We start from the raw sequence: 22,813 nt of genomic DNA, 5'->3' as shown, positions 1-22,813 counted from the left end.
TCCCACCAAATGTTGAAAAAAGTAGTCCTCGCAGCCAGAAAACCTACATCAGTAATAGCTATTTAAACTATAGCACAAATCTGTCCAATATGACAGCAATTAAAAGTAGTTATAGATTTATGTACAGAGGAGAAACACTTGAAGCAGATGTCTGATTAGTTGGCATGCCTTTTTAGCCAAAGGGGAGAGGCAGATGACATTGTCTTTCCTCCTACTGAAATGATGGGTCAATTACACTCTCATCCAAGGAAAGCTCAAGGCACAGACCAATTTCCAGCATGAATCTGAACAACATGGCACTGAGAAACATGTTTTTACTGTTTGGGGGTAAAACAGGCTCCTAAAAAAGACACATGCACAAGGGCAAGGAGTGACAAAAACTCAGAGAATTCAAGGGATAAAAAGTAGAAACGCTGCCTCCACAAATTCTCACCAGGATGCACTAAATATAAACGCTCTCACCCGAGGGAGGCACATGACACATAGCCATTTTGATTACCTGACAGGTAGATATTATCCCCCGCTGAAATGACAGAGAAGAACTCGCGGTCGTAGAAAGGCAGGCTGGCCAGCGGGTACCACTTGTTGTTCTGGGGGTTGAAGCAAGTGACGGCTGTCAGTGAGCGCTGGTTCATACCGATGACCTGACGCCCTCCTACCAGCACTATCACCTCAGCAACCCCTGCAGGGACAGAAAAAGTCACAAAATCATTTTTTTCAGGGGCATTTTGATGGGATGAAGCGGTTTCTTCTTTAGATACAGTTCATATATGCAGTACAGTTTACAATATTTAAAAATGCTATAATCTACATGTTGATTTCTTTTAACCGTGTAACATATTTTGCAACAACATGATGCCACTTTGATTTGTATTTGGAAAATACCCTAGTAATGAAAATAATTTCAAGAGAACAAACCGAGTACGAGAAAAAAAATTACCGTAGCAGAGCCCATAAACATATGAAAAAAAAAATGCCTGTCATCCAGAGATTCTACTTTTCTAAACAACAGCTAGCTTGGCTTATGTACTGTAGCTAATCTTCAGTTCAATATTTCAGTTATGTGAATTATTCACTTGCTACATGGATAGAGACACTATCTTAAAAACCAGAGGAGTTTTAATTTTTTTTTTTTTTATTGAATATACCGTCTTTTAGTCTGGCTTATTTAAAATAAACATTTTGTCTCCAACAAAACTTTTAAAAATGAATGAGGAAGCCTGTTACTTAACGATGGTTACAAATTAACATGGAACTGTTGTTGCTATTTAATCACGTTAATTGCTTATTTGGACCTTTGTAAGCATGAAAGGTTATGTAATTGGTCTGCAAGTTTTATTGAATACTCTTTCTGCAAAGCAATAACACAATAGCAGACAGCTAGTCTAGAAAAGCAGACAGTGAAAGTTCCTGACTCTGATACACAAAACCAAACACGAGACTGGCTGGCTGACTGGCTGTGCAGACAAAGATACCATCCCAAAAATATATATATTTATTTAAGGAATGATAGAGAATTCACTTTCTGGGAGAAAACAAACAAACAAACAAAAAAAAAGATTCTTGTCTCCCAGCTTCAGGCTCAGTCAGTTTGATTGCCCAACATGATTTTTTTTCTCCGAGTGTTTGGATTAAAATTCATGACATACATTCCTCCTCCAAAACCAGAGGACTGGGGCATTTCCTTGCAGAAGAAGAAAATAGGATCAGTCTTTTGCAGCAAAATAAAATGAAACGTTAATGTGCACAACCTACAGTAGAAAACATCTTAAAAATATGCCAGTGTAGTCGGTTGTGCAGAAGCTAGTTAAAATGCAAAGACGATTTCTTTTCACTGCTGTTACATTATTCTTTCTATCACATTAATTCCTCCAAGGAAAAAACGCTCCTGGTTGGTGTAATAGTGTATTATATAGTTTGTAAAGGTTTGTTTAGTGCAAAATGAGTTTCTACAAGGCACCATCTTAACTAGCACTTTAATCTTCCACTGTTGTTTGTATAAGATTTGTATTCATACTGTCTCACTATAACTGGACTGTTGAAGACGGGAAAATAGAGCGAGACAAGATTCTCAACTGTCATGAACTTCAACTGTCAGTAGCCTCAGACTCTCAGCTGACAGGAGGGGAACCTGGTGTACTATTCTGTTGTTGTAGCCCAGCCATCTCAACATTCAACATGTTGTACATACCGAGACATGTTTCTGCTTAACACTGCTGTAAAAAGTGTTATTTCAGTTACAGTAGCCTTCCTGTCAGTCTGGACAATTTTCTTTGACCTTTCTCTAATCAAAAAGAATTTCCACCCACAGAACCCTGACTCACTTTTACTCTCTGGCAAAATAATAAAAATGTACAGTTTTTTCTAAGCTAATGAAAAAATAGAAATATTCAAACCAACAATGGCACCTCTCTAAAGCTCTCTACCTGTGCTCAAAAGTTTGCATACCTTGGGAGAATTTGCAAGATGCGTACCATTTTTTAAAGAAAACATGAGTGAGAAGGCAAAACAAATATACTGTATGTCTTTTTCTTATAGGACCTTTTTTTTTTTAAAAAAAAAGAGGAAATAATCAATGTTCCATAGTTTGGATACCTTGAGTTATTAATATTGTGTATTGCCCACTTTAGCATCAATGATGACATTCAGTCTTTTGTAATAATTGCACATGAGGTCCTTAATTCTCTTAGGTGGTATAGCTGCTCATTCTTCTCTGCAAAATGCCTGTAAATCTTTTGGTAATCTTGGACGCACTGCAAGTTTGAGATCTTCCCAAAGTGGCTCAATGATATTGAGGTCAGGAGACTGTGATGTCCAGAACCTTCACCAATTTCTGCTGTAGCCATTGGAGGGTCAACCTTGCCTTGTGCTTTGTATCATTGTCATGTTGGAACATCCAAGATCATCCCATGTGCAGCTTTTGTGCTGTAGAATGCAAATTGTCTGCCAGTATTTTCTGATAACATGCTGCATTCATATTGCTATCATTTTTTTACAAACATCCCTGTGCCACTGGAGCTCACACAGCCCCAAAACATAAGAAATCCCCCTCCATGCTTTACAGTGGGGATGGTGTCCTTTTCACCTTATGCCTTGTTGACTCCTCTCCAAAACATAGTGTTTATGGTTGTGACTTTAAAGTTCAATTTTGGTCTCATCACTCCAAATGTCTCTGCTCCAGAAGCTGTGAGGCTTGTCTAGGTGCTGTCTGGTGTACTAAAGGCAGGCTTTTTAGAGGCATGGGCACAGTAAAGACTTTCTCCTGGCAACTCGACAATGCAGGTCATTTGTGTTATCTGTCGTAGTTTCCAAATAAATGGCAATGTTTAACAATTTCTTTCATGGTATCCAAACATCTGAGCACAACTGTATGTACTGTATGTATACATTTCCATCCTTTAACAAAACTGAAATGTTCTTATTTATTTATTTATTTATTATATACATTGGCACAAAGAAGCTTTACTGAACTTTACTCAAAACTACCGGATGCAGAATTACATGCATAATGAACAATCCAGAGGTTATCAAGAAAATCTACTTGATGTGACATCAGGACGAATTATACTGTTATAGAGGAGAAAAGATAAACAGTGCATACATATCTTGAAAAAATATTCAGCATGAGCATGATATGAATAGGACACATTGACCAGCTGACTCTTGGGGATATATAAATAAATAATGTTTACAGTAGTAGACAGAGAAGAAGGCAATACTAATCTGACCCATGAGTCATTCAGAGCTCACTAATCTAGCATGACTGAGATCAAGGCCTTCCATCCGTGGCCTTGTGACAGGTTCCTGTGCTCCTGCTGCGTGAGAAACCCCACTGTGATTCGGTCTCTGCCACTGACAAACCCAGTGAGATAGGTATTAGAGGCAGGCCACGGGGGGCCAGGACTCTGCTGATTATAGTGGATTACCCCATGCTTAAAAGAGATCCTGTAGTCAGCAATGAAATTAGATGAATATTCTGATAATGATAGCATAGAGTCACAGTCTGTAGTCTGAGGTCAATGAGTTCAAGCTAGTAAATTAATTTAGCTACACTTTATAGCCTACAAAAAATATTCAGGATGTTGATACTTTCCAACGAATCAGTATATCATTTTGTATAGGCAATGAAAAACAGTTCAAAGAATGAACTATAAACCAATGCAAAAAATAATTTGTAGACGTATAAGCAGGTATAGATGTGAACGTTCAAAATGGAAATCTGGTTTCATGCAGCATGGAGAGGTGTGAAGGTACACATCAGTGAAATTTACTGACTTGCTAAAGCTCAGTAATAAGAGGTGCAGGTGCTGCGACACCCACTGTTGACACTCTCTTTGGCAAGGACATGAAACTGCTGTGGCTGGACTCCAGGCATCGCGTTTAACTGCATTTGCGTGGGGTGCTGTTACAGATGAACACGATCTTTCAGCTTTACTGCTCTATCAGAATATAACCACCAGGTCGGGACTTGGATAAGATAGCAAATTCACGCAACACAACAAATCGTACATAAAACACTTGATGTCTAAGAATATAATCTGCTATTCAGAGGTGGCAAAAGTGTGTACACACGTACAGATGAAGTAAGATTATTTTCAGATATGTGTTAATATGGGATCTTTATTCTACCTGTTTATGGGACCTTCAATTGTAAAAGATAATATGTCACAATGTTCCTAAAACAATAAAGTAAAAACAATTCAGATGTAGATTATATTCAATTCAAATCAAAATGAAATTAGCTTTAGCTAAGGTTTAATTCCTGCTGTATTATTAGTTTTGTTAGAAATTTTTTGTTTTAAATTGTTAAAATTGTTTTAAATTGTTAGAAATCAGTTTGTGCTGTCTGTGTTCAAAAGTCATCTGATGGCTTTAAGAACGGGTGTTTGGCACAGTGAGCAATCCCATCACTTGTTCCACTGTATCTCCATTGAATAATACAGAAAAGTCAAAAGTCAGTCCAGATGCTAACACTAAGTACTAGGACAAAGTAATCACACATTTTTACTTTCTACCTCTGCTGCATGTACATCAGTCACACTAATCTGGTGTGATAGTTTGTTAGATGAAGTGAAGACTGTACCTGCAGAGAGTCGCGGGCGTGTTCTGGGTGTCTGCATCTCCTGTCTGGCATGTGGCAGCATGTGGTAGCGCTTGGCCTCATTAACCAGGTCTCTGCACGGCTCTGAGGACTTGATCAGCTCCTCGTTGTCCACAATGTTCAGTAGGTAGCTGGGGTGGATAAAGGGCAGGCGAACTACAGCCAGCAGCTCGGACATATGCTGAGGGGAACAAACAGGCACTTCAGCCAAAACGGAAACTCCATAACATAATCCCACGTTTCCCACCATCTTGGTGAAGGAGAAAGGGAAACCCAATCAACACATCCTAACAAGAGCCAAAGACCTTGTGTTTGCATGTGAGCACAGATCCGAGTCATTATAAATAGATTATGCTTTCAAAAGCAATCGCTCATAGTGACAGCCCAACGGATAAAGAGCCCAGAGTGGGTCCAGGCTTGCCATTAAACTCACATAATAAACTTCAACACCAATTACCCAGTAATCAAAAATACCATCATGGTCTGGCAGCTTTACATGGCACTATCCAGGAGATAATAAGGAGAGAACTGTGTAAAGTACAGGTGGTTAGTATTTCCTAAACCAAAACTCAGTTCAGGAAGGACAGTTGCCATGGTGAACAATCCCATCATTGAATGGCTCCTTGTTTCACTATATCTCCATCGAGGCCTTTGTCCACTTCAGGGGAACTTGTAAACACAATGAAACACGGCCAACAGCTGGTGAGTCTTTTTAATGCCTCGGCTGCCCCCCGGCCCCTCCCCATTCTTGGCAGCGCTGGATTTCAAAAGCAAACTCGCCAAGCACATTATAAGACACAATGTAGGTCCACCAGAGGCGTAGCACCGAAATAACTCTGACACAGAAATTGGCCTTCAACACACATTCTCATTCAGATGCACAGAGAGACTAGTCTAAATCAGGAACTATAAAGGTCAGAGATGTGGGTGTGCTGGTGGCATTTCCATGCAGTCCCAGGTGAGAATACTCTCGGGGAATATTTGCACCATCATATTCAGATAGTTTATCTATCTGGCATTTCAGGAAGGGAGGTCTAACACCACCATTCACTGTTTTCTACACAAGTACAGGAATCTCACTGATGAAAAAAATATATTAAGAATGTATTTTTAAACAACATCTGCAGGCAATGTACCTGAAAAGAAATCTCTTTGGATTACAACCATTCTCTCCTCTGCTGAAGCAATCACGGCTTATCGACTGTACGATTTAAGAATCAGAACGCAGCCCTGCTCCTGCTTGGGCTCGAGCTGCTCTGCAATAATGTCATGACAAGAGGGAGTTGGCTTACAGTGCCATACATGAGATATGGAGCTGCTGTTGTGCAAAAGAAATTCAGCTTTCTTCAGAATCACAGATGAATTGGCCCTATTGAAATTACCAAAGGCATGTAGGCTCATGTGCCAGAGCTTAGAAATGTAGTGATTGCTATGTGCCCTTGTAAATCTGTTTACAATAAGACTGCAATAGCAAACTCCTGGGCATTCAGCATGCTACACCTGTCTGCAATAAAAGCGCACTGGTAACATGCTCTACAGATCTTCTGCAGTGCTAAGAGCTACATCAGAGTCTCCATTAAGGGCTGAGAGTATTTTAGCCATTTGTTGTAGTGCTTAACAACATGCTGTTATCTAAGACTGTGTCTTGCTGCAAAAACCATGTGCACTGCTTCTACATTAGAGTTTCGATCTAACACAAGTCATGTCTTGTGAGATTAGCTGTTACTTTCTTTTTCAGTGATTGAAAGAGCTATTTTCTCATGTCCTTTCCTATCACCGGAGGACTTATTGGATCGAATCTGTTACAGAGGAACTTTGCTGAAATGTTTCAGAACACTTTTTCTAGCTAATATAATAAGATAAAATATAAGTGTTTATGGGTTAGCAGGTTTCCCTCGCACCTCCATGGTTGGGGGTTCGACTCCAGCCTCCACCCTGTGTACACAGAGTTTGCATCTTCTCCCTGTGCATCAGGGTTTTTTTAAACTATAAAGCTGAAAAAGATTATTCTAAATGAAGCACTTCACCGTTAAATGCTTTTACACAAAATTCTCTTATGGTGCAAATACAATAAAGTATAAAGGATAAATATAATAAAATCAATCATAACAAAAGAATAAAACCTGTCGAGCCACTTTATATAATACTTCTGGTTCCAAAAATAAAACTTATTTTCCAAATTGAATTCAAGTCCTCGTAATTTGTTACAAGATCCGATACTGTATGTTTCCTCTGATATCCGATCCACAGTGTTGTGTTGGCGGTGGCCCAATACCAATAGTGAGGATTGGATCAGCGCCATCTGATAAATATAAGACAATATATCCTAGCAGAACATGATGTATATTTTCAATGTTATATTTATTCATATTATCAAAAGGTTGTTGACCTCAGGCCGAAATCCCAGTTGTAATTTAAATCAGTTTTTTATGAATTGATTTGATCTAATCAAATAAATGTTATGTGCTAATTAAGCTCTATTTTCATTAGCATGCATTACACACATACATATGTGGACAGTGTAATATACATGAGATTATTTAACACCTAAACACATAATGGTTGCATAATAAATATCACAATATTACGCTTTATATCCTCAATATATAACTATTATTTGTTAAGGTATGAATCGTCTTTCTAGTAAAAGGTTGTGCCTGACTGTGCATGTACTTCAAGTCGATCAGAAGAAACAGTTAGTTCAGTTAACAAAAGCACCATGAACCCGCCTCGAGTATTTTATTTTGAAGACATGTTCCTGACACTACAATAATCATCTCTAATATTCTATTTCATGGCCAGATATGCTTGCTGTGTTCCCGTTATTATCTTCAAGTGAAATAAAAAATTACAATCCCCAGGGCAAGCCACAACAAGGCAGAATCAAATTTGTGATGGTTATTCCACAGCTTGTAGATATAAAAACGTATCTATCTAAGCCATAAATCATGAGGTTGGACTGCTCTCCAAGCAACTCTGAAGACTGGTCGCAACAGAAGGCAAGGATTTATTGAGCTCTCCTTATTTTGTTCACTGCTCCAGGGCAGGACTGCATGAGATAATAGAGGGATAGCAAATATGTATACAAAAAAACAGGGATAATTTATGCAAAACACATAAACAATCAAATCTCATACAGTAAATATAGAAATATACACAACCCTGTAAAAAGGTTAGGTTTTTGTGATGTAAAAAAATGAAACCCTCAATGAACCCTCGATGTCTCTCCTAAATTCATAAAGCTTACCAGAGAGGCTGCCAAGAGACCCAGAGCAATACTAAAGCAACTGCAGGAACATCTGACAAATGCTGATTACTCTCTGTGACTGACAACAATCTCTCATATGCTATACATGTCTCTCATATGCTACAATTCAATTCAAGTTTATTTGTATAGCGATTTTTACAGTTGACATTGTCACAAAGCGGCTTTAGCACGATTCAGCATGGTGGTGGCAGCATCAGGGTTTAAAGCCAGAACTGGGGCTTTAATGAATGTGCAGGAAATAATGAATGACTACAAATCCCAGTGATTTTAATACAAAACATTCAGGTGTCTGCTAGAAAACTGAAGTTCGAATGATCAAAGGAACGGCTTAACCAAATTATCAATGTTTGAACGTTTTCAGGCGTTCTGGTAAGGGTTTATTTATATCCTGTGACATATGTCTTTGTTTTGTGCTCTCAGGTGTTCAATAACTACCTCCCCAATTTATACACCTGCCCCTTATGTTTCACTAACTACCTCCCCAATTTATACACCTGCCCTTATGTTTCACTAAATACCTCCCCAATTTATACACCTGCCCTTATGTTTCACTAAATACCTCACCAATTTATACACCTGCCCCTTATGTTTCACTAAATACCTCCCCAATTTATACACCTGCCCTTATGTTTCACTAAATACCTCCCCAATTTATACACCTGCCCTTATGTTTCACTAAATACCTCACCAATTTATACACCTGCCCCTTATGTTTCACTAAATACCTCCCCAATTTATACACCTGCCCTTATGTTTCACTAAATACCTCCCCAATTTATACACCTGCCCTTATGTTTCACTAAATACCTCCCCAATTTATACACCTGCCCCTTATGTTTCACTAAATACCTCCCCAATTTATACACCTGTCCCGTATGTTTCACCAACTACCTCCCCAATTTATACACCTGTCCCGTATGTTTCACTAACTACCTCCCCAATTTATACACCTGTCCCTTATGTTTCACTAACTACCTCCCCAATTTATACACCTGTCCCTTATGTTTCACTAACTACCTCCCCAATTTATACACCCGCCCCTTATGTTTCACTACCTCCCCAATTTATACACCTGTCCCTTATGTTTCACTAAATACCTCCCCAATTTATACACCTGCCCTTATGTTTCACTAAATACCTCACCAATTTATATACCTGCCTCTTATGTTTCAACAAAATACCTCCCCAATTTATACACCTGCCCTTATGTTTCACTAACTACCTCCCCAATTTATACACCTGCCCTTATGTTTCACTAACTACCTCCCCAATTTATACACCTGTCCATTATGTTTCACTAACTACCTCCCCAATTTATACCGGTTGTTTTGTGTGTGTGTTTTTCCACAGTGTTTTCCTATGTCTGATTTTAATACTTTTTAATAAAACCCTGTCTGTCTGTCTGTCTGTCTGTCTGCTTTTCTGACACCAAGTCAAGATGTGCTGATAGACATGCTGCCCAAAAAGGTGCTTCAATATTCTTTTTTTCACCTTAAAAGTTTTTTTATAATTTTTTTTTAATGAAAAGTTCTAACATGATTTATATCATCATACACTTCCATAGCATACACCCACACATGAGAAAAGAGCAGTAAAGATAAAGTCCAAGTAAACAGGATCTGAAAACACTCAGCTCACGAAACGTTACTGAGGTGAGAAACGTGATAGAGAGAAGACAGATTAAATATGTCTCTGAAACACTTTCCTCCTAGTGGGATAAATGGAGATGTGTGTTCCAGAGACAACATTGGCATCATCCTAGGTAGTGTCATTTCTCTAAAACACACCTGTGAGCTCGTATGGAGGATTCATATTAAACAGCAGCTGGAACTTCACAGTGAAAAATGACCCGCTATGGGTTCGATTACAGCGCTCCTTGATTGCATCTTGTCACAGCCTAGAAAGAGCGCTGGGGGTTTAGTATGGAGTGTCTCGAAAGCCTGGGGACAGAGGCTACTTTGCAAAAAAAAGAGAAAACAAAATCAATAGGAAGGAAATGCTCGAAGAAGGGGACTTTCCATAGCCTGTAAACATGGCGCTCTAAAATCTGCATTATTCTACAGCTTCCTAGCAACTGCCAGCTTTCCATGATTAAAAAGCCATCAGGTCTGGAACAGTGGCCTCTTTCTGTATTTGAACACAGCACTATGCTCATTCCCTGCCACTGGCTCTGATCAGTCAGAGAGTAAAACAGACAATTATAGAGATCTACATCTGGCCCGCAGCATGAGAGAGCGGCTTCATCTCAGGACTGTCACCGATAATTCACCATCAAGCTCCATTCAAACGAAAAATGTAACACAAATGTCCAAATTTCCACTCAATTTGCCAGAGGCAGCAAACTGCACAAATAAAAGTCTCAAAGCATCGGCATGAACAATTTAGACAATAATCCTGTATATACTAACAAATTCTGTACCTAAGCATGACATAATTTCATTAACAAACAAAGCTACACTATCAGAAACAGACACAAAAGATAATGATACGTAAAATTTGTACATTCAATTGTTCTTATTTGTTCATTGAACTGCAGGAAGCAGATGTCTAAATAAATAAAGTTAATATGCAACATCATTTTGTTACCATGATGATAAATTGGTCTATAAAGGCGGCACTGATGGTTTCAGTTTTTAGAAAGGACTCTGGAAACCACATTACACCAAAAAAATGGTCTAACACATCAACAAGGAGAAGAAAGTAAAAGCACCCCTGAGTCTTAGATCATAATGTACTGATGGATCAAAGAGCTTTGAGTGAGAAGTTGCACAGTCTAGACAGACAATAACCCAGAGCAGCGGGACACACATGACTATGTATAGCTAAGCTAACACACACACACACACACACACACACACAAACAAACCTTACTAAACGTCTAACTCTACCTTGAAATTTAGTATATAAACAAACAAATAAATAAATGAATAAATATAATAAGCCACTGTGGTTCTTTTATTTTTTCTGTTTTTTTTTTTTTAATATCAAATGTCCCCATAGTTTCAAAACTGTCATTTATTCCTATAAACACACACACACACACACACTCATATGAGGACCCACTACTGACAATTAAATCTAATCCTATTCTAAATATCATTATATAAATACACAAATAAACAAACAAACAAACATATTAATAAATATTTTGGCTCTTTAAAGCTTTCAAATGTTTCCATAAGCTCAAAGCTGTCAGCTATATCTATCCTTGTGGGGACAATAGATCTTTAACTAAGATGTTAGCATACCCCCCCGCACACATACATACACACACACGTCACATTGCTGCCAAATTGTATTCTTATTGTATGAGCCTCTGAGATTTGGTTAATTACACAACAGAAGCATTTGAAAGCATACAGAAGAAATTTCATACACACCACCCAGTCATGTAGAAGTGCATTGATATTGCAAGTGATTTTTCTTCAGTGACCTATTACTTACACCTGTATAAATCTGTCTTGGACAAAAAAGCCTGTACTCTGCACTCTTTTCTACAGTCCAGGCAACATAAATCTAAATACTTGGCAGAGTAAAACAAAGCACCTAGGAGATGCCATTGACTACTTTCTGATGAATATACCAGCCTGCCAAGAGGAACTTAGTGCCCAACACTCAAACACACAAAAAAAGGCACAGGCATAGCTGAAGAGAATGTGAGATGTGAGAAAGTGTGAATAAACTGGAGGCTTTTAAGTTCTGGCTGGGTGTTATGTTGGATTTGTGATTTCACAGGCTTAGTCCCATGGGAGAAAAGTGAAGTATCGGACCTCTGAACTCCAGCTAAATTCAGATTGATTTTCTTTTCCAGAAAGTGTTGTTCAGAAGAGGCCGACTTGGGTCAAATAAACATCAGTTCATTGCATCACTATCTATTGCTTCCTTTTCATGCCATCAGATCCAGTTTCACAGCGAGGCTCAATGTGCCCCGAGCAGTGTATTCAATTGGTTGTCAGACTTCCTAGGTGGCTGATAATGCACATTTGCAGTTTTCAGTTATATTCAAACACATTACTTTGGACAAAGTGACATTAGGCTGTAATGTAATTCAACCAAGACAAACTCATTTCACAGACTACAAATGAAATGAAAATGAAAGAAGCTAAAACAGCCTGTGCATAAAAAAACTTGTTGACAAGCTCGGCTTGCAATTCAAAATGCCTGGAGTATTGCTCATATGCAGCAAATTACATGTGACAGCTTTACAACTCTCATGGCTCCTAGCAAAAAGAGAAATGTTTTACATTATTTTAAAATGGTACCTCTGAGACCACGTCTGTACCTGACATAGGCGGGATGACGACTCTTTTTGCTTTTAAAGGAATACTCCAGCATTTTTATTCGATCTTTATTCACAGAGTGTGTACTGTATGCGTGATTACCATGAACAAAAATTTCCCTTTAGTACTAAAAGAGCATTCAACCTTTGACTTGACACTTGCATATAGCCTAAGCTTAATGGTAGTAGTCACAATCATTTTAACAGTTTAAAATATTTTTAAAGATTTTGACAATTTATACAGTATAACTCAAATCCAAAGCCATCATTATTACATAATTACATGTTAATAATTCTGTAAGAGCCGAGGAGAATGTCTCTTCTTAGGTATTTTAATACATTATTTTGTAGGACTGTAGAGATACATTGTGACATGGTGCGTTGTGGAAACGTACAATTCATATAGTGGAAATCAGAATTATATTAAATATGCATGGAATGCAATTGCACTGTTTGAACACCTGAGGTCCCAATCTGTGCATCTCATAAAGTTCAAATACTGTACACAGACAGCATGCTGGTCACGTGAAAGTGTGAGATCTGTACTTGTGAAGGACGATAGCCTGAAAGTGCTGGATTCCAACGACCAACATGCATCATATATATTACAGTTATATCATCACATTAAAACAACTCTATAGTTGCTTTCACACAACACCCAAGGCCAAAAAAACAGGGATTTTAGTCGACTTTGGCGTTCTCTTTCCTCTGCAGAGCAAATTATGTTTCAGTCAATAATTTTTAAAGTCTCCATTTCAGACAGTCTGCAGGTGAGTTTGTTTACTTAAGATATTATAAACCTTTTTTTGATAACAATATTAAACTGCTGTCGGACAAAAATCCACAGTGTTTCGCAATGTTTATGATTCAGCCCAAATTTTCAATTACTTCAATTTGATTTTGTTCTGTGACTCAAAGAGAAATCATCCATCCAATATTGCAAATAAAATCAAATCATGACCAGAGTGTAACGTTACACCTTAATTCTTTTGATCATCTGAATCCTTTAATCACATGTTTTGACAATAGATCTGGCTGTAACATAAATAATAGGTTTAAATTAACGCATACATATTATTGTTGCTATAGTAACAGCTCATTCACAAGGGCTTCAATTATGGATGTTTCACATATAATAATCCTAATGTCAAATGTGTTTAAGAAAAAAGCATAACTGTTAATCTGATGGTGTTATTGATAGTTTCGGTTCACAGCACATTGTAACAGGAGTTTCTAATCAGCTTTTATGTTCTGTATACAGTTTGGGGTATTATGTCTACATTATTCTATGCAGTAGTCACTCAAATGCTATAAATAATAATTCTGAAGCATTGCTTCAACTAGAATCTGTGATTATTTGTGATATAAGAGACTGCAGATAGCACCAGCTGAGATCTAAAGCTGGGATGTCCAGCTGGGCTTAATTCCACTGTTCAACGCTCAAATTTACTCTAATGCGTGCTATTGTCACAATCAGTCCTTTCTTTTGCTTACAATTTACACCGTATAATCAGCAAGCTATTCCCAGACTTAACTCTGCAGAAATTCTAAAACATACTGCTTTACAAGCTTATAATCATGTTCCTCAATACTAGCATGCTCAGTACTGCTAAAGATCATTTCCAGTAAATTCTACACCGGGTAACAATGTTTCACTGATAGTCTCTGGCTACTGAAAATAATGAAGTGATAGTTTTTTCTGCAGTGAACAAAATAGAATTCTCAGTGACCGAGGTTAAAGTGGAATGCCTGCTAACAGCCCTACAACAAATTTAAAAACAAGGACTTAAAATGATGCTTTGTAAAATTTCAAAGATAAAAATCACTATTTATTTATCATATTTCCTAATATTGATTAGGAAATCCCACCTATATTCAACTCCCATTTGTAGTTTGATTACCACAATTTATAACCAAATAGATGCACAAAAATGTTTTGCGTTTTTGGGTAATTAAATAAAAGCTGTACAGAAACAAAAATTCGAATTATTGATACCTATAAATATAAAATATATATTTTTCACTTGATATTTCACTGTTAAAGCTCACCTGAGGGTTTAAGAATGACTTCTTTTTTCACTGGGGCATAAATATAATGTGACACAGGAGAGCAAATTCCCTTACTCATTCATCAGCTTGAGAGGCTTAAAGAATACGACCTTCATAAATAAGGCAATGTCTATTAAAAATAGCGACATGTGGGAATATGTCCAGATCCACGGTTAAGGTAATAATTGAGAAGTATTAAACAATGTGAGATGTAATAAACCTGACTAGAAGAGAACGCATATGTATCTTACACACACATGGCGAGAAGGATGGTTAAAAATAGAAATATTTCTCCAAGGATCACAATTGTAGATTTGCAGAATTTTTTTTCTGAATTTTTTTGGTGTCACTAAGGTTTGAAATCTACATTTATACACCACCTCCATGCCAACACTCTATTTAGAAAGCATACCAAAGAAAGTTTTGCCATTCCATATTGTCCTGTTGTATACAGCTACGGACGGCTCCAAATTCCCCTTCTTTGCCTTAGTATGCTTTGATACTCTTGACACCCAGAGCTTTTTTTTCTGTTAAAGTAAGCCTTTTCTTGTACACATGCAGATGGTGCTGATGGATGTTGTAAGTAGAACCACCTGCACCACACTTCCTCCCAACTTCCAGCTCTGCTCGCTTGGACACACCATCTTACAAGGTACAAGGAAAGTACAGTATGCATCGACACGAGATGTGCAATGCTCTAGCACTTAGATGGTGGAATGAACTTCCCTCTAGATGTCTGAATAGCTGAGTCACTGGAAGCCTTCATACAACGTTTAAAGACCTACCTCTTCCTGAAATACTTAAAAGTAAAAAGTTGTCTTTGTGCTTCTCTTGCTGTATTTTTTCCCCACAGAGTTCTAGACTGATGATATTTTTTGTGAAACAATATTCACCTGAGTGAATAGGTGAGCACTTCTGTTAGTCGCTCTGCATAAGTACATCTGCCAAATGCTGGAGATGTAAATACAAAAGTATTTCCTGTAATTGCAGGTCTCTCGTTAAATGATCTTCATACAATCCACCACAGATGTTAGTGTGAGGTCTGGTACAGAATTCAGTCAAAACTGGAATCAATTTGTACAGTGTGACAATTCATCATAAATCATGCTGTAACTGTAGCAATTGTATAGTACAAACCGGCTTCAGATATATTTATATTTTATTGAATTACAAATTGAGAAAACGTGCCTGATTGTTAAAATGAATCTATTTTTCTCGCTATATTTCAGTATGTAGCACAGTGCTAGCCGTGTTAGCTTTGTAAAAATCTATGCTAAGCGAGGTAATTCAGATCTTCAGTTCTTGTGTTCCAATAATCCGTTATTAAAATTAAAATGATAACTGACCTGTACTCGATTGCTGGGGTCTTTCTTGATCCACTTGATAACCGTCTCATACACCAGCTCCTCAGCTTTTGCGTTGAGACTGTCATTGGACAAGTAGCTGATGAAATCCTCTTTGGAGATGTTGAGGATCTCTTGCTGACTCGCCACCTCTGGAAAGTTCTGCAGCGCGAAGGCTTTGGCCATGCTGTGGAGCTCTGTGCACTGCATGGCCTCTGCCATCGCCAGCACACCAAGACAGTTACTGGCTGTCAGCTGTTTCTCTGTATGAGATTAAAACGCACACTCAGATAGACAAAACACATGAACAGATAGACAAAGCACACACACACACACCACACATACACACACACACCTGCCTTTGAACCTTGTAAAATGGACATTACAGCCTGCACCTTCAGGGATGCTGTTTGCTGGATTAAATTTCAGCATGTATTGCTATGGACCTGAAGAGTGTAATATCTCAAGCGGATGGTGAGAAGAAGAACCGGGAGGAGAAAATCGATTGGACATGGGAGCAGGAGGCTCACCTGGGCCTTTTGATTAGTGCAGACAGACACATGCTTTTTTTCCCACTGCACAAAAGGTCAACACAACGAAACAAAAGCTCTATACTATGCTTTACATCCCAGCTGTAATGAACCGGAGCTTCAACACTGCTTGTTGCTGTCACTGCATATATGAAGAAGTGACAATTTTCCCCCGGTCTAGCACAAACACTTCTAAAGGTGTAAATTGAAATCTTACTGTCCTGCCTCAAGAGTTATCAGTTATTACAGAGAATGGACAGATTGAAGATAAACATAGGAACAACCCATTTAATAAAGCGATAAATCCAACATTCCTTCAACAATGCATCAATGATCCTGTAAGAAATCTACAAAAAAAAAAAAAGTTAATTAAAAAAAACAACAACAAAAAAAACATGCATCTAACTTTACACTGAATTCATTATCATTTATTTGACACAGCACACCAGTGGCTGCAGATATTTTTTTTCACGAGTTCTTCGTTCTTTATATTGAATATTGTTGCTCTTCTTCACTGAATTCCTACTGGAGTGAATGTCATTTCATACGAGTTGAGGTATTCATGGATTATTAAGTTGCAGATCCCAGTGGAAGACAGTGGCAGAGGCGCAGGAGACGAGGGAAAAAAGCAAACCTATGCTGTCAAAGCTCCCATCATTCTCCAGACTTTTTGATTTTGCTTGAAATGTGGCAAACCAGACTAGTGTTTCAACTTTCTCATCACTGCTAATTCGGAAAAGGGCATTATTTAAAACCAACAGATTCATTAAATAACTCTTCAAATGGAATTTGTGTGTAATGCATTCAAAGTGAACAATAATTTCTATATTTCGCTACAGCAGCCATGCATATAAAAGCCACAGACAGATTCCTAGTGATGTTCTCGCCCACTACTGCTGCGACTGTTTGGCCAGAATCCCTGTTAAAATATGTATGGCTCCAATCTTTACTGTGTGTCACAGAGGATGATGTCCAACAAGCAGACAAATTACTAACACATAATGTTTTCCAAGCTTGAATACAAGTAGAGTCATTGGGACTAGTATATAAATGCCTGGATACGCTTATAAATAGTGTGGAAGTGTTTATGATAGCTGTAATGATGAACCAGTGTACAAATAACACACTCTAGTCCACACTAGTCAACACCTGTCAATCAGCATCTTGCAGAGAATTTGTGGCATAGGAAGAGAAATGAGATCTCAGAGGAAGAAGAGCTAATGAAGATTTCTTATAAAATCGATTCTTCTTTTTTCTGTTTTAGTTGAAATATATTGTGAAGCAAGTAATAATAATAATAATAATAATAAAAAATCAATTCAATTATGCATTTAAATGATGATTTTTTTTCTTCACAAGTTTGGTCACAAGTTTTGTAGGGGCAACGGTGGCTCAAGTGGTTAAGACTCTGGGTTGTTGTTCGGAAGATTGGGTTTTAAGCCCCAGTACTGCCAAGCTGTCACTTCTGGGCAAATAAGCAAGGCTGTTAACCCTCTCTGCTCCAGGGGTGCTGTTTCATAGATTCCCCTGTGCTCTGACCCCAACCTCATCAACTGGGTTATACAAAGCAAAGAATTCCTCTGTGCTGTAATGTATATGTGGTGATAATAAAGGCTTCTATATCCCAATTTCATTTCATTTCATTTCATTCAACCAACTGTGAGGTAAAGGTACAGACTAGCAAACAATTGTTTTTGACTGTATGGGTTAAAAGGACAAGGACAAAAAGACCAAGACTAAACGTTTTTCAGTAATAACAAATTTTTCGTCTATGTATGCTTACAATATATGCTTATGCAGCCAAGGTTTTTAACTTTCATTTAATAACAGGATTTCACGTACATAGAATTTCAAAAAGTGACCACAGTGACTTTTAACATAGCATGACTATTGATGTGAGATGGGCTGGTTTGAGTATTTCAGATCTCATATCAAAAAACTGATAAAACTGCTTTGAGCTGGCTGGAAGTCTACTGTAACTAAAGTAACCACTCTTTATAACAGTGTTAAAAGTATACCAGAATGTACAACACAACAGCAGCAGACCACAGACACCTGTATCTGCATCGTTTAATGCATTTATGCTCACTATCTTTATACTCTGTATAGAGAAAAATAGAAACATCATATCTTCTTACCCAGAAAAGACACACAAACTTTGCAGAAAGTGTTAAACTGGAACTTGTTGGCAGCCTCCAGTAAGGTCTTGGCATTGGCTGAGTCTATAATAAGTGAGCCTGTGTAGACAAACTCTAGCAGCATCTCAAGAACATCAGCACCGATGCTGTTCATCGTCAATGTCATCTTCTCACCATTCCTGTTCTCTCCAGCCAACCTGGAGACAGTGGAGAAGGATAGAGTCTAAAAACCCCAAGAACCTTAAGAGCAATGATTAAAATCTGGCATGCAGTCAGATTCTAAATGCCTAAAATGTAAACTGTCAGTTCACTATAGCCGGTATCTGAGAAGTGTGGCAGAGCTTGAGGGGGAAAATCTGGATTGGTTGTTATGCATCTTCATGCATAATACATATATAAAATTGTATGAGAAGTGCAGACTGCATGGCCCGCTAATGGAGCAGCAGCTTGTTTAGGAAAAACAGAGAGCTGATCGACAGATGAATGCTCTGCAGCCCTGTTTGGGGAAAGTCTTAAGGAGTTCTAGGTAAAGGACTAACACTATAACAGGACACAAACTAGCCCCTTGAAATAAAAGCTTGCGATAATTACATAGTAATGAAAGGTTAGGCCTTAATACCAGCCAAGCAGTGACGCATGTGTGAAGTGACTGGATAATGGCACAGAAATTGCTGTAATAGATTTTCTTCTGCATTTACTTCCTCTTTCCCATTCTATGTGCACACACACATGCACATGCACACACACACACACACACACACACACACTTAAATACACATATTAAACACAACTGACATCTGCGTCATTGCCTGTGGTCTGAGGTATTGCTTTATCACACGGTACAATAGTGACAACAACAGCTGTATTGCATATACTGTATATTGGTGATGTAACCAAATACAAATACATTATTTAGAATGAACAGACAATGCATTTGAAACACTTTTGAAGCTTTTGGGACAAAGAAAAAACACATTCATTAACTTCAATGCAAACCATGCACTTGTAGAAATGCATTTACTCTGTTCATTCATTCATCGGTTAAAACTTTGCCCAAGCTGAGTCATGGACTGCTAAACACAGATCCACTCTAATCTAATCGAAGTGGTTGTGTGCTACTAACTGCTTTTTTTCATATTAAGGAAGATATCATCATTCTTGCTTAACATACATCTGTTAAGGTTTATACCTTTGATGAAAAGCAGCTGTCAATTTGAGATGATTATAATCATTGTGTGTCACTGTGTTAAAATTTGATTAAAAAAATGTAGAAATATAACAAATTTGTTTGCAAATTCAATATTTGACTATATTTCAATTTAATACACAATTTAATACACAGCTAAAAACCACCTGTCGCATTGTCTTTTGGCAAATAATGAAATACAAAATTGCTGGTTGTACATTTTGTATGCCATTGTATATGCAATATAAAGATACATGAGATGCACAAAGATGATCTGATATGATGACAGACAGTGAAACAGAGAGAGAGAGAGAGAGAGAGAGAGAGAGAGAGAGAGAGAGAGAGAGAGAGAGAGAGTAAATGAACATAGGGAAGGAGAGGAGAGGAAAAGAGATAGGAAAAGGGAAAGAATCGGTCCTGCCACAGAGAGCCAGCAGCCATCCATCATTGGGAGAGGTACCATTCCATGACTGGGACCTGGGTTTAGTCTCAAAACACCTTTCAGCTGCTGCCAAAGTAAAGTGCACCATGGCCTGTGTATGAACTGATGTATTAGTCGTCATATAGGCCTGACTGGGGGAAGAGGCAGAAGTTCAATATGAGGTGAGGGGTAAATCTCTGGAAGTGGCTGGAAAATCAAGAATGTTACTCCTGAAAAGAAAAGGCAAACAAAAATAAAGAAATAAAAAAATTATAATGCAGCTTATTGTGGTCAGTCGAAAATGCAGGAGTAGAAATATCACAAATCAAAAAGCAAAAGTAATCGACGACTGAGTGGAGTGAGAACGTGTGTGTTTGTATGAGAGAGAGGGAGAGAGAGAAAGAGAGAGAGATAGAGAGAGAGATAGAGAGAGAGATAGAGAGAGAGAGAGAGAGAGAGAGAGGGAGAGGGAGAGAGAAAAAAATCAAATTAGTAGTCAGCTGAGTCCATTGTGCAATCAATTGTTTGCTTACATGAATGTGAATTGACAGCTTCAGGAGTACAGTCCCTGTACAAATACTTGGTTTGGAAATAAATTTTGTGCTTTTAGCAGAGCAAACAATAATTTAATAACAAGCACGGCTCTACACTCACTATATCCAGTACCATGGCCAAGCTAATAAAGCAGAGGAATTACTGGTTCTTTGAGGAGGAGGAGGAGGAGGAGGAGGAGGAAGTGGAGGAGGAGGAGGAAGGCTAGAAATGGCCACATTTCCTATTTTCCACAAATGAAAGGAGCAGACACCGGTGGCTGTTTATCTGGGAGTTTCTTTAATTAAAACAATAAAGGTCATTGTATTGGTATGAAAATCTGAAAATGTGTGCATGCATTGCTTGGAGACTTTGGTGATGATTTGTTAAAATACAAAATAATGAACACTAATTTGCAAGTGGATTGGGACACGCTGTGTGCAAAAAGTCAGCATATTATGCATAATTTATAACGAATTAGATCTATGTGAATTACATCACATGAAAAGTCAGGGGATGTTTCTGTCAGCCGGAAGATCAGAGGATCCCAGAAGAGTAAAGTGAGTGAGGAAACAAAGTATAATACTGACTAAAAGCAGTGAGATGCAGTGAAACTGTTGAAACTCGATATGAATAAATGAATAATAGTGTGTAGACATGAGATATGCATTATATTAACAAGATAAAAGTGAATGCTTTTTTAATGTTTAAATGCTGTTGGTATCATATGTACAAACATGCAGTGAATCTAATATGAAAAACTGAATCCACCTACAGAGTCATAATACTAACTTATATAATTCTGAGAAACTGATCATTTTATTAAAAGCACAATTCAGACAAATAATTTAATTATTTAGACTTATTAAATGGTGAGGTTTATCCTTCAACATCTCAAGATATACAGTACTACATTTGGTGTATAAATGCAGTTCCTAATGTGATGTTCAGGTTTAATAAGTTGCATTGACACCATCATGTATTTTGCACCTTTAGATAAAATAGATTTAGATTCAGTTAGCCAAACACACAAATCATCGAAGTCCTGTTTTGTTTGCTTATTTGAGAGCCACAATATTCATAAGGCAAGGCTTTCATACTTGACTTATGCTAGAGGCTACCATCTCATCAAATTTTTATGTAACATTATAATGGGCAGCTGTGAGTAGACAACATACTGTTATCCAGCACACAGTCTAACAGCTCAATTTAGACATAACATTTGTTCACCTGTGTGTCCCAGTACACAAGGTGAACTCAGAAGAGTTAATATTATTAACGTGTGTTGCCAGGTTTTAGCTAAATCTGCCAGCTCAAAAACCACACAAAAGAGTTTCAAAACAGTTTAGCACTTTTTTCTGTCATGGCCTTCGTGTGCAAAGCAAGTGCATTTATGATGTACACACATTATCTCCTCCATGTTCCCTCAGCCAGTCTTTGATGTATATCTTACAATGGACGTATTTATGTGCATCATAGACATACTTTTTGCACGTAAGGCTATTAATTAAGACCTTGGCGGTCATGGAATATTTTAAATCAGCTAAATCTTTCAAAGCTGTAATTAATAGCCCTGTCCTAAGCTCCTCGCCTAAAGAGAATGGGGAGCAAATCACACAGACTTTTCTTTTATTAATATTGGTCACCCAAAGTTGTTAAGTAGCTGCAACTGAATTTAAAATGTATGGAGTTGTGAGGAACAATTTTAAGGAGACTAATATTTGCACCCTCCTGCCCCTGTGGATGGGTTTGAGGGCCTTTGCTTTTTGTATGCTTTTTGCTTTGCTTTTATTTAAAATCTTTTGTATGTGTACAACACAAAGGGACAGACAACACTAAGAAATAACGACAGAATATTCGCACTATAGAAATATCTTCACTATCTGTTAATTAGACATTAAAGAAGTAGACTTTAAGTATTCTCTTATACTGAGAATTATGACAGACCTCATAATGCATAGACTGCT

The 22,813-nt window shown here is 37.8% G+C and overlaps 1 protein-coding gene across 2 annotated transcripts in view; it reads right to left on the bottom strand.

Moving 5' to 3' along the window:
- LOC132852804 (kelch-like protein 29) overlaps window positions 1–22,813 on the bottom strand; it is an 84,409-nt gene that overhangs the window by 18,142 nt on the left and 43,454 nt on the right. For both annotated transcript variants that reach the window (XM_060880247.1, XM_060880248.1), the window contains exons 7-10: window positions 18,709–18,905; window positions 16,044–16,303; window positions 5,084–5,282; window positions 500–682 (exon numbers count right to left, since the gene is read on the bottom strand). In XM_060880247.1, coding sequence (XP_060736230.1) covers window positions 500–682; window positions 5,084–5,282; window positions 16,044–16,303; window positions 18,709–18,905 — 839 coding nt within the window. The remainder of the gene's footprint in view (window positions 1–499; window positions 683–5,083; window positions 5,283–16,043; window positions 16,304–18,708; window positions 18,906–22,813) is intronic.

The sequence above is a fragment of the Tachysurus vachellii genome, chromosome 10, assembly GCF_030014155.1.
Source record: "Tachysurus vachellii isolate PV-2020 chromosome 10, HZAU_Pvac_v1, whole genome shotgun sequence".
NCBI classification, from domain to species: domain Eukaryota; kingdom Metazoa; phylum Chordata; class Actinopteri; order Siluriformes; family Bagridae; genus Tachysurus; species Tachysurus vachellii.
Note: the sequence above shows the minus strand (reverse complement) of the source record. Positions and strands in the feature narration are given on the sequence as shown.